This window comes from Monocercomonoides exilis (genome assembly GCF_001643675.1).
Source record: "Monocercomonoides exilis strain PA203 chromosome Unknown scaffold59-495361, whole genome shotgun sequence".
NCBI classification, from domain to species: Eukaryota; Preaxostyla; order Oxymonadida; family Polymastigidae; genus Monocercomonoides; species Monocercomonoides exilis.
The window spans coordinates 81305-94048 of record NW_027150604.1 but is presented as its reverse complement, the minus strand read 5'-3'; the positions used below and the strand labels follow the sequence as shown (position 1 = coordinate 94048).

The 12744-nt window shown below is 38.0% G+C and overlaps 3 protein-coding genes across 3 annotated transcripts; 2 read left to right on the top strand and 1 right to left on the bottom strand.

Annotated features, from left to right (window-relative positions):
* The first annotated feature begins 3 nt into the window (after nucleotides 1–3).
* MONOS_8518 (putative Ldh family oxidoreductase) lies at nucleotides 4–1823 on the top strand. The gene is made up of 6 exons (XM_067878935.1): nucleotides 4–33; nucleotides 94–273; nucleotides 323–457; nucleotides 510–705; nucleotides 773–1211; nucleotides 1274–1823. Exons 1-6 carry the CDS (start codon nucleotides 31–33, stop codon nucleotides 1578–1580), a joined length of 1260 nt encoding a protein of 419 aa, XP_067719731.1. The 5' UTR covers nucleotides 4–30; the 3' UTR covers nucleotides 1581–1823.
* A 617-nt stretch (nucleotides 1824–2440) lies between these two features.
* MONOS_8519 (uncharacterized protein) lies at nucleotides 2441–7708 on the bottom strand (the record flags this gene model as incomplete). The annotated part of the gene is made up of 4 exons (XM_067878936.1): nucleotides 2441–6631; nucleotides 6756–7446; nucleotides 7531–7623; nucleotides 7694–7708. 4 exons carry the CDS (start codon nucleotides 7706–7708, stop codon nucleotides 2580–2582), a joined length of 4851 nt encoding a protein of 1616 aa, XP_067719730.1. The 3' UTR covers nucleotides 2441–2579.
* Nucleotides 7709–8928: 1220 nt separating this feature from the next.
* MONOS_8520 (putative cysteine proteinase) lies at nucleotides 8929–12106 on the top strand. The gene is made up of 5 exons (XM_067878938.1): nucleotides 8929–8967; nucleotides 9032–9693; nucleotides 9755–10107; nucleotides 10165–10250; nucleotides 10313–12106. The coding sequence occupies exons 2-5, from the start codon at nucleotides 9267–9269 to the stop codon at nucleotides 12033–12035; spliced, it is 2589 nt and encodes an 862-aa protein (XP_067719729.1). The 5' UTR covers nucleotides 8929–8967; nucleotides 9032–9266; the 3' UTR covers nucleotides 12036–12106.
* Nucleotides 12107–12744: the final 638 nt, after the last annotated feature.

Genomic DNA, 12744 nt, shown 5'->3' with positions numbered 1-12744 from the left:
GTTATGTTTGATCAAATCTATTGAACTGACATGGTATTAAACTTTTTTTATTCGAGTATATTTTGTGTTTTAATTGATTTAATTTTAATGTAGGCAAAGCATATTTGTCCATTTGAATTAGCTGAGAACTTTATGCGCGATGTTCTGGTGAAAGTTGGTGTTGCTCCAGAGGACGCTGCAATTACTGCTGATGTTCTTGTTGAAAGCGACAAACGTGGTCACGATACTCATGGAGTTGGCAGATGCAAGCCTATTTATTATGATCGTATCAAGGTTTGACACAATCGTTTTCTTTGTGGAAATTGTCATATTGTAATTTTAGAAAGGAATTTTAAACACAAAAGTTGAAATTACTATTGAAAAAGAAACTCCAACAACTGCTGTTATTGATGGACATAACAGTCTTGGACATGTTGTTTCAAAACGTGCAATGCAGATGGCAATTGATAAAGCAAAGGTTTGAAACAATAAATCAATTGTTTATAAAATTGATTTTTTTTTCCCCAAAGAAAAATGGATTGGGAATGGTTGTTGTGAGAAACAGTACTCACAATGGTATTGCTGGATATTATTCATCCATGGCAGCTGATCAAGGATGCATTGGTATGTGTGGTACCAATGCTCGTCCATCAATTGCACCAACATTTGCAGTTGAAAATATGCTTGGAACAAATCCACTTTGCTTTGCTTTCCCTTCAGATGAGAGTATGTTTTTTATATAATTTTATCTTATCTAATTGCTCCTTCATTTCTCATTCTTGAATTTGAACAGAGTTTGCTTTCAATCTTGATTGCGCAACTTCAATTGCTCAACGTGGAAGAGTGGAGCAATATGCAAGAGATGGACTGACACTTCCTTCAGGATGGGTTATTGACTCACATGGAAAGCCAGCTACAGATCCAGATGCTGTTCTTCAGATGCTCACAAAGGGAGAAGCAGCTATGGCTCCTCTCGGAGGAATTGGAGAAGAGACAGCTGGATACAAAGGATATGGCTATGCTACTGTGGTGGAAGTTCTTTCTGCTGCTTTGTCATCAGCCAACTTCCTAAGAGCCTGCTACGGAAAGAAGGCCGATGGTTCCGCGGGACCAATTGAGTTGGGCCACTTCTTCTTTGCTGCTGACGTGTCTGCATTCACAGACTTGGCTACCTTCAAAAAGAACACTGGAGATATCATGAGAGAACTGAGAACAGCTAAATTGGCTGAAGGGTTTGTTAAGTCACTAACCGTTTTCGTTTTTATATTAATGATTAATTTTTCTTTTAATCCAGAGCCACACGCATTTACACTGCCGGTGAAAAAGAATTTGAAGCATATCATCACCAGCTGGAACAGGGCGGTGTTGTGATTGAAGGACCAATTGCACACACATTCGACGTGATGAGGGAGGAAACTGGCTTGACCCAGTACATATTCCCATGGGATGAGAAATATGCCCAAATGATGAAGGAACAGGGCAAAAAAGAGGGAGAAACAATTTACACTGATGATTTGATCAAATCAATGTGCCTTGATCCATCTTTCCATGCTTCAAAAGGATGCATGGGTGCTTGCAACTGCCACCATAGAACTGTCTAAGCAATTGTAATATTTGAGTTGTATAAATTTCATTACACAGTTATTTAAACTATTCAAGATCCTATGAATTTGTATTTCTAATTGTTGACCTGTAACCTGTAAAAAGTATTTTGCATTATTCTTGCATAAGTGATTTTTTTGACATTTTATTTGAAGTTGTTGATTATTATGACAAAATTTATTCATTTATCTCACAAGATTGTTATTTGTTATCAAAAAATGAGAAAAAATCAATGTGCGCCCCTTAACTAAATATCAATAATCTGGAAAAGATGAATCTATGATAAAAAAGAGTTGAGTGAATGAATAATAGCAAAGTAACAAATTGCTACAGAAAGGATGGAAGACTTGCAATTGCAAAATTGAGGCCGAGATATCTTCAAGTTCAATATAGACGAAAAGCTTCGAAAAGAGGAGTTGACGTGAAAGGAAAAGTTGCTTCTCATAGAATCGATATTTCTTTGTTTATTTCAATGCTCGAGATGAGTGATATTACATTTTCTGATGCTGAAATTAAGCAGTCAGTTGATATTCTCTCTACATTGCTAAGAATTACCAGTCAAAAGAGGAATCTTCATGAATTAAAAATTAATCAACAAATATTATCTTCATTGAACGGAGAAATTAAGGTAAACAATACTTTAAGGAAAGCTATTACAGTTAAACTGAATGCTATTCGAAAGCTTCAATCTAAAAAATGCTCAACTGAAGCAATTGATTTTTGTGCTGAACAATTTAGTAAACTGCTGAAAAATTCTCGACAAATTTCTGCGCTTCCGCATATTACGTTTTTTGGATGTATTTTAGCATTTGTGCTGATAATTTCTATTTTTCATATCCAAACAATTTCAAAAAATAGTTAAACATACATATTTACATGTTTTTAAATAAAATAACTGAAATCATCTAAAGTAGTGAAATTGCAAAATATAACAATTGCTTATCATTGAGAATTGATCAAACAAAAAGATAAAAAAAAACTCATAAGTTTCAGAAAAATTAACTTTGCTTTGGAGAATATTGAAGCGTGGAAATAGAAGCTCGAACCTTTGAAGAAAGAGGGCGATCGGGTCTGGAGAGAGAAGAAGCAGTTGAAGGGCGTGACATGGAAGAAGCAGGAAGATCACCCGTTGCAGAAGGAGGGCGAATGTTTGGGGAAGGAGGAATAATTTGAGATGAATCGAATGATTTTCGTGTGCTGCGAAAAGATATCTGAGATGTTGGTGGAATGAATGTGATGCTTGTTGAAGTGATTGGGAGAGGTGAAAAAGAAGGTGATTTGGTTGATCTTTTCTTGGATGCCTGCGTCTGGGGTCTCTTCTCAGATGACGATGAACGTGTCTGAGTGGGCGATAGTGAATAAGTTGACAGTGAAAGAGATGATGCAGGGCGTCTTTGTTTAGTGCCAAATGGAAATGGCTGCTTCTTTTTTTTCTTCCTCTTTTGGAATTGTGGTGGAGAGTTGTATGTTGCTGCGAGTTGGTCCTTCAGCTGTAAGATGGTTGCTGCGTGTGTTGATTCGCATAAAGGCTTCGATGAGCATGAAAGACAGACTTGAGCAGGATGTCTGGGTTCTTCAGCCGAAAAAGAAGGAGAAGTGGAAGGTTCGGGTTGAAATGTCTGACTTAGCATTGATTCGTTCATATTTCTGGTTGGTTTTGAACTAACTGTCCATGCGTCAATTGTCTGTGTGACTTCTTTTGGTTCAATTGATTCGCCATTCTTTCTGTTGAATTCTCCTTCTTCGAGCTGCGTTTGGTCTTCTGAAATGTCTGCTGTCTCTTTTTCATCTGGATTGTCATGAATGATTTGGGTATCGCTGTTCCTCCACATGTCGCTTTCAACAAACAGCATCCCCAAATTTCTGTGAATTGGCGGGCGTGTTGCAACAACTGCAACAGGAGAAATGACAGCAGAAGGAGTCTTTTCGTTTTGGGGTGCTTTTGTGTTGTCTGTTTTGCCTGGTTGTTCATTTGATGGAGATGGTGTTGGCTCATCTGTTGAAAGAGCTGTGCTTTCACTTGTTTCTGCTGTTGGCTGACTGACTGTTTTTGCTTGCTCAAATGCTGGCGACTCTGATTTTTCCGGCTGCGGAAACAGATCTTCAATTTCTGAAGGACTGCTTTCTGAAGATGCAGAATAAGAGGCAAGCAGCAAGGGCGATGATGCAGGAGTTGAAGAAGAAGGCGATTCTTCGAATTGAACTGAAGTATGTTGTTCAGTTGCATGTGAGACAGAAGAGGTAGGCGCTGCTAATGGTGCAATCTGGTTGCTCATAGCAGAATAAGGGCGTGTCTTTTGTGGAGTGAATTTTCTGACTTTTGTCTCTACGGAAGGTGCAGCAGACGAAGGGCGGTCTCTTTTGCGTGGCTTGTGCACTTTGAAATTCGGTGGAGAGTCGAGAAACTCGGTTGGCGGCTGCATCACACGGAAGCTGTCTCCGATGGGCATTTTTGTGCTCAGCAGTCCTCCACCTGCATTCAGAGAGAGACGCGCTGCTGCTCCTTTTGATGCCACTGATGAGGAAAGTGCTGCTGCATTTGAGACATTTCCATTTGCAGCAGAAGATCTTCGCAAGGCAGAATCAGATGAGCTCGGCCGCAGTGTGTCTGTTGCATTTGTCCTGATGCCCCAAGCACCGCGCCTGTTCAAAGAGTCTGCGTCAATCGACGAAATAGTCAGCGTCGTCTGGTCTTCTGACAAAGACAATGAAACCTCGCTGTGAGAATGCGGTTGAGAAAGTTGGCGTTCTTTGACTTCTTCTGTTGAGTTGCCTTCAACAAACTCGGTTTTGTTAGTGAATGTCTCCGTCTTGTCAATTTGAGGTGTCTTCTTTTGATAGCTCGTTGAGATGTCTTCGACTGCTGAGTGCCACACTTTCTTTTTCATTTGAAGTTTTTCTGTGTCTGTCATGAATAAATACGGGTGTATCAGCGTCTCCTGCGACGGAATCAGTTTGGCTGCAGGGTTTCCTGAAGAAGGGCGCGGATAAGAGACAGTAGGAGAAATAAACAGCGGCTCTTCGCCTTCGTTTGCTTGGTATGTTGCGAGTGTGTCTTCAGCAGAAAGTGGGTAAATGTAACGCGGATGGAGAGACACTGGAGAGTGTGTCATTAACAAGTCAACTGCTTCTGCCTGCTGCTGATTGGGAGGCTGCCGCTGAGGAGTCGAGGGAACAGCCGAAGAGGGACGCGAGGCTGTTCGTTGGGGCTTCACAGGTGTTGATATTTTGGAGTGGAGTGCTGGCGACTGCGATTGAGGCGGAGTGTGGACATCTGAATCTTTCGTGCCGTATTGCTCTGAGTGCTCTTCAGATGCACTTCTTTCAAACTGCTCTCGTTTGAATGGTGCAAGTGACACGGAAGAAGCCGAAGGAGGAACAAAATGCTTCTCATTCCCAATCCATTCGTCTTTGTTTGCATCAGCTTTCTCGTCGTTGATTGTACCTCTTTCGTCTTTGCCATCCAACGTGCGACTGAACATGTCACCTTTTCGAGAAGATTGTCGAGGCATGTTGATTTGCCGTGTCTGAAGCAGCGAACTAATCGTTTGCAGTTCTGTTGGAGTCGACGGGATGAGAAAGAGATGGCTCTGTGTGAGTGTGACGGGAGATGAATCAGGTGTGGGCGGCGTGTTTGTCTGTGGAGATGACTGCAATTGAGAGTCAAAGTTGTCATAAGACGAGGCCAAACTCTGCGTTTGCCCAAACTCTTCTTCCAATCGTGTTGCCAATTCTCTTTCAAATGCTTCTTCATCTTGCCTATCTATGATGTCTTTCTTGACTCGGGCATTCCGAATTCTCTCCTTCTCCTTCTCCTTCTCAAAGTTCCCTTCCTTCAGCAGATAGCCTCTTCTGAGCAGATCAGTCACAGCACTCCTCCTTTCGTCTCTTTCCTTCTTTTTCTGTGCAAAGCGCAGCTTCTTCTCTTCTGACATCCACAAAGCAGAGCCTTGTCTTCCTCCGCCGCTTGTCGCTGGCCTCGCGTGTGTCACTTGTTGTGCAGCGCTGTCTGCCTTTTGTGACATCTCTTCGATTTCTGCTTTGTCGATTTCGAGAGAGCGCCGAGCAACAAGAGGATTGGCGCTGGCTGGGCGGTGGGAAGAGCGATGATTGAGAAGCGATGGAGGTGGCGGTGTTGGATAAGGAGACAGTTCAGCCTTTGAAAGAGATGCACGTGATTGAGACTGAGAAGAAGGCTGAGTCGAAGGATGAGTCGGAGAAGAAGAGTGTGAAAGAGGAGGTGACAAGGAGGAATGGCAAGAGAGAGATCTGGAAGGAGAAGGTGATGGCGAAAGGGATGTTGAGGAGAACCCTGTTGTATCGAGCAACGGAGACAGTGGTGTGGAGGAAGGAGTTGGTGTATGTGCAAAGAGAGAAGAGAGGTTTGTTGTCGAAGAAGGAGGCAGCTGAGTGTCCAGCGGAACAAGCTCATCGAGAGATTGCGGAGAGGGAGAAGGTGTGAGTGTTGAGTGGAGTGAAATGAACGAGGGAAAAGGAATAGAATTCTTCGTCCTTCTCACACTTTGTCCTGCCCGTGTCTCTGATGCTGAAGTGTGGGGACGGCGCTCATTCTGCCTTCTTCTCTGCTCGTTTGCTGCATCTGCACAGACGCTGCCAGCTTCTGTTCGCCTTTCTCTTGTTGCGTGTGCTGCACTCGACGCTCTCTTCATCCCAGGCGCTGGAGGTGGGGCTGGCGGATTCGGTGGTGGTGTGCCCTGGATGATGCGCGAGAGAGACCACTGCCGCCTGTTGTATGCTCCGAACAGCGGAATGGAAACAGAAGAAGAAAGAGAAAGCGACGACGAGATGTCCAACTTCTCCTGCGAAAGAAGATCAGAAAGAGACCGCTTTGACGGAGGGTTGGTGATGACGATGTTGGAAGAAGGGACAGTCGATGGCGTGGCTGAGCGGCGGCGGAGGGCGGAATGAGCAGACGAAGATTTTGGATTTGAAGGCAGCAGAACATGCGGACGGGGAATTGACACAGAAGAAGTGATACAATACTGGCTGTCTGGTTCATCACTATGTTCGCTTGGCACTTTAGTCAAACCTGCAGAGTGAAAGAAAAACAGGAAGAAATGAAATGATCAGATTGGGAATTTTTAAGGATGAAAAAATCAAAAGCAATAAAAAAAGATATGAAAAAGAAGAATAAAAATGAGAATGGCAAATACTGTGAGAAAGAGATCTGCCTCGTGCAATTTGAGAAAACGGATACAAAAACGCAAAATGTTTTTTGTTGGCTTGCGAAAGTGAATCATGTTGCTGATTTGTTGATGAAGTTGCGTCCAGCTTAACAGAAGATGAAAGTGATTTGTTTGACAAATATTGCTTTCCACTCATATTTTTATTTGAATTTTTATATGCAGACTCTCTAAATGATTCCCTATAAACTCCTTGATTTTTCTCATCGACCAGTTGCATTAGTTTATATGCCTCTTCTTCTGGATCATTTCCTCCAGGAGTCGAAGGTGAAGGCGGAGGTGTACATGACGATGAAGATGATGAACGATTTGTTGAAGTTGGAGCAATCATTGCGATTGAAGATGAAGTCGTACTTGAAGGAATCGAAATACCCTGAGGAACGAATCCGCTTTCAATTTTCGTCTCTTGGTGATTGTTTCCCTCGTAATTTGAAAATGTTAGAAAATACTCGTTCTTATTCTGTATTGAGCACAGCCTCGAGCTTCCATTCGTTCTTGTTTTTCGTATAGGGTCAACTCTGAATTTTCTATTTTGTAATTTGTCATTCTCATGTATTTGCTGTTCGTGTATGGCTGATATTTGCCTTTGAGCTCTATCTTTATCTCGAAATACAGACTCTTTCGAATACCCCAATGAAGATAAGGGGATAAAAGGTGAAAGCTTAAATATAAAAAACAAATATGCATATTTAAATTTGTCACAATGTAGATGTCATGTATATGAATTCAAAATTAAAGAATAAACCTCTGAAGCTGTTTGAGGAAATGTCACTGGAAGCTCTGTATTAGTCTGAAGAACTCTCTGCCTAAATTTTTCCAACATAATTTCTGTAGCTGTCTAGAAGTTTGCAATGTTATTCATAACATATTAAAAGAAAAAAAAAATGAAAAAATTAAAAATTCTTAACTTTCTCGTGGGACATTTTGAGAGGTTCAATAATTTCGTTTATAATTAATTGTGTTTTGTGCTTATTTGCAAGAGCTTATTTTTTGTGTTAGAAAAATGGCAACAATGTTTTTCAGAAAAAAGAAATTTTTTTTTATTACTCAATTATTTTATAATATGAAATACCTTAATATTATTATGTTTTATTATGTTCATAAGTTTATTGGTTATTCAATTTATTCATGCTTTAAATGATCATCAATTAATAACCAAGTATAACAAATGGAATTATAAATTTCATGGAAAAAGCTCAAACGATTTTAATTATTCATCTTTTATGCAATGGAAAAAAACTTATAACTTTGTTGAGTCACACAATAATGGAGATTTACCTTTCGAAGTTTCATTAAATGAATTTTCAGATTTGTCTGAAGAAGAGTTTTCAAGACGTTTTTTGACTTTGAAGACCAAAAAATACCGTAAAAGAAATACTGGAATAAAAACTGATTTCATACCATTTGAACTTCCTGATTCTATCGATTATAGGAAAGAAGGTTATGTATCACCTGTTAGGAGACAAAGGTTAAATATTTTATCTTTTGATATTTAATATGAATGTTTTATAAAAATTTTTGTGCTTGACTTTTTGTTTTGCTCTGTTTGTAACAATGTTTATAATTAGAGCATGTGGCTCTTGTTATGCATTCACTTCTGCAGGATCTATAGAAGGTGCTATTTTCAAAGCTAATGGAGTTGCAAATCAATTGTCAGCTCAACAAATTATTGATTGCTCATCTGATTTTCGTGTGATTTGTAAGTGTTTCAAATAAATTTTCTTTTGTAACAACTTTTAAATTAGAAAATGAAGGCTGTAAAGGTGGAGATATGTTTAACTCGTTCAATTATACTCTCCATTCTGACGGTCTGATGGATGAAAGTTGTTATCCATATAAAGATCAGCTGTTAAAATGTCCTTCACCAAAAGTGATGAAAGAATGTTCTCATTTAACAAAAATTAAGGATTATCGTACAATTAATGAGGGAAGTGAATATGATTTAGCTGTTGCACTTGTTGAACATGGTCCTGTTGGTGTTGGCGTAATGTCAGGAGGCTATAAGTTTCGTTCTTACTCTTCTGGAATTTATGAAGATCAAGGATGTGTGCCAGATAATATAAATCATGCAATGCTTTTAGTCGGATATGGATTTGACGAAAAAACGCAGAAAAAATATTGGATTTTGAAAAATTCTTGGGGCGAGACATGGGGTGTGAAAGGTTACATGTACGCTTTAAAGGTGTGATGACATTGTTTTTGAAATTGAGTTAACCGATTTTGTGTTTCAAAAATGTTTTTTTAAGGATAACAACAACACTTTGTGCATATCAAGTTATGCTGCTGTTGCAATTGTGTGATTTTATTGAGCAATTAAGGTGAAATGCAATGAAAAAAACTATTATGCGAATGCTCAACGAAATTCAAGTTAATTGTGATTTATCATCATGCCCATAATATAAATATAAATTATTTTATTTATTGATCAATTCCAACCTGCCGGTTTTAATACGGCTCTGATTTATCTATAAGCAAAGAAACATGCAACAATTGACAAATGGCATTCGAGCAGCCAAACATGAATTTGATTCACTTCACAAAACGTCTCATAGTTATGAAAAAACAAATAAATTAAGTTCATCTTTGCGTAATCCAAAGCATTCAAAAACTGTTTCTGATTCTTCAAATACACAATCTCATGTTCCAAAGGAAATGGATGCAACAAATTCAAATTTGCTTTCGTCACAGCAAAATTTTAATCCAAATGAAAATTTGTTTTTACCTCCTGAAATAGAATTATATGAACGAAAAAAGCTTAAGCCTTATCTCCGATGGGGGTCTCAGTATCCTTTAGGTGCTGGATTGATGAATCTTGGTGCAACTTGTTTTATGGATGCCTCTCTCCAATGCCTTGCTTACACTCCTCCTTTATTGAATTGGCTGTTTTCAAAAGAGCATTCTTCACGCTGTTTGTATTAACATTTTGTGTAAATAATTTCAGTTTGTTGAAATTTGGTTTTTTTTTTTAGGTAATATCGATTCATTTTGCATTCTTTGTGAATTTGAAAAATTATTCTCTAAAATGCATAATAAAGCAAGATCATGTGTGCAACCTTCAATAATTGCTAAGAACCTTCCAAGACTTAATAAAGGATTAAGGCTTGGAAGGCAAGAAGATGCACATGAATTTATCAGAGGTGCTTTAGAATCAGCACATTCAAAGTTATTGCCAAAAACAAAAGTCAAAATACCGCCTAAAGTTGAAGCCACAACTGTTATTCATCAAATATTTGGAGGATATCTTCAATCTCAGGTTAGATGTGCAAAATGTGGTCATGAATCAAACACATTTGACCCATTTCTTGACATATCTCTTGAACTGGTGTGAAGTTTTAAATGGTGGAAATTTTTTCAAGTATGGTATGAATATTTCTGATAGACAAACTGCAAGTCAATTGAAGAATGCTTAGCTCGATATACAAAGGCAGAAATTCTTGATGAAGATAATCAATACAAATGTGAAAGGTTTTTTCAATCATTATTTCTTAAATATTTTATATTGAACCCGATTATCGTGAAATTATAAGTTGCGGGAAAATGTCCTGTGCTAGAAAGCAAATGACAATCAGAGAAGCGCCTCAAATTCTTGTCTTACAATTAATGCGTTTCAAAAAAAGTGGAATGGGGTTGTTTGGTGGGGGGAACAACAGAAAAGACTACTATCAACGCAGCAAAGATAGGAATTTGTCGAAAAATCGCTTTTCAAAGGTGAAAATTGTGCACTCTCCCAGCAGGGGATCTGAAAGGGTTGTAAAAAAGATGAACCTCTTTCCTCGTCAATCGTCTCATTCGCTGTTCTCTTCACTTCACCTTTTTTCTGATCGCAGTTTCGGAAAAAAGATTGAGAAGCACATTTCATTTTCTCTCTCTTTGAATCTTCAGCCATTCATGTCATTTTCACACACTGCATCTCCACCACCAAGTAAATTATCATCACTTTCGTTTCGTTCTCCTTCAAAATCCGTTCAACCTTCTGACTCTTCTTCGTCTCAGACGCATTTGCCAGCATCCGCTTCATCCTTTCAATATAATCTCTTCGGTGTCGTTGTGCACGACGGTCCATCTACGCGGAGTGGGCACTATTATGCGTATGTGAAGGCACCTGACAACAACTGGTATGAAGCCGATGACTCGCGCGTGAGAGCTGTTTCTGCCTCAAAAGTGCTCCACAGCGAGGCTTATGTTCTGTTCTATTCTTTAAATGGCGAGAGGCCAAATGTGTATGATACACCTATAAAAAATGGGGAAATGTCGGAAATGAAAAAGGAAATATTGTCTGAAGGGAAATCATTTGTTGAAGCCTTTAAAGAAAAGGAAAAGAGCATCAGGCCAATTATTGAGCAGATCTATCCAATTCCTAGCAATGACAGAATCAAAGAAGAAAATGAATCCGAAGAAAATGAAAGCTCTGAAGAACAAGAAGAAGATTTTCCAGTGAATACGCGCAAGAGAAGATTTAGAATAATCGAAGAAATAGAATCTCCTGAAGATCAAAGGAATCGAAAACTTATTAATAAAAAAGTGGGTAATGAGACGGATGCACGTCCAGTTAAGACAAATGAGATTTTATCAAGTTTTGACACAGAAAAATCAATTATGCCATTAAACCTTAAAATGAATGAGAAAAGAAAAGTTCTGACCTCTGATATTATGCCTTTGGCTTCGCATAAACAAAATAATCTTCTTCAGCCATTCACAACAAAATTAGATATCAAAGAAAACAAAACAGTGAAAAAAGATAATATTGACCAGACCAATCATAAAACAAAGAGGCCTCGTTCTTCAATTATTAGGTCTACGACTGATGAATCTTCAACTTCCACAGCAACTTCATTTTCGCTTCCTTCACCGTCTATGAGTCCATGTATTCCTCCTGAACTTCTTTTGCCAGATTCATTTAGAGATGAATTTCATCTCAAGGAAGAAAAAGTCGATGAAAGCATAAAGAATAGTCAGTTTTCATCAAAAATATCACTAAAACAGCAATTTTTCCATCAGAGCATTTCGAAGTCGGTTCAAAATATAGCATCGAGTTCGACTTTAAGCAGCTTCCAGCGATATCATAAAAATGGTGGAACTCATAAATCTGGTCAATTTAATAAAGATTTGATTAAAAGCAAGAAAGGAAAAGGATATTCAGAGAGAAAAGCATTTGAAAGAAAATATATTCAAAATGATTTTTCAAAAAATCAATTAAATTATAAAGAAAGGACAAAGTCAACATTTCGAAAAAGGAATTTTGATTTTTAGTGAAATTTTTTGTGTAAATACAAGTTTTTGAAGTATAAATTAATAATTTGCATCAGAATATTTCTTGTAGATTTTTTAGCATTGAAAACTTTTTATTGAAATCGAAAAGTTTTTTGTTATGAAAATAACGAAATAAAAAAATATCGTTTTTCAGCGTGTTCACCAAATGGAGCATCATTCTCACATTTAAGAAAAAATCTTCGTTTTGTTCGAATAATTTTCTGCTGTCTAATCATTATAAGTTTTTTATTAAAATTCTATAAAGTTGTGGAAAATAAAAATATTTCTCGAAAAAGACAAAAAATGAAAAAAGTTGAATGAAAATTGAAAGAGTTGGGTGTGAAACCTGCCCACTTGACATTTTCTTTCGAAATACTCATCTTCTTTCATATATGCCAATGCGTTTTGTATTTTGTTGTCATCGTAAACTCACATTTGGGGAAAAATACGGACTTTCAAGCTTTTTTCACACAAAGCGTGAAAAAACTGTTTCACTTTCAACATTATTAAACTTTGCCAGATTTCTAAATAAATATGATTTTCATATCCTGAAACAGGCATCGTTGAAATCAAAACATTAAGAATTGTGACATTTCACGAATGTTGAAAAATGGACTGATTTTTTGTTGTGTTTTTTGATCTCGAAACGTCAATGAAAAGTGCATAATTTTTCAATGAATATGGCTGAAGAAAAATATTTTCTCCCATT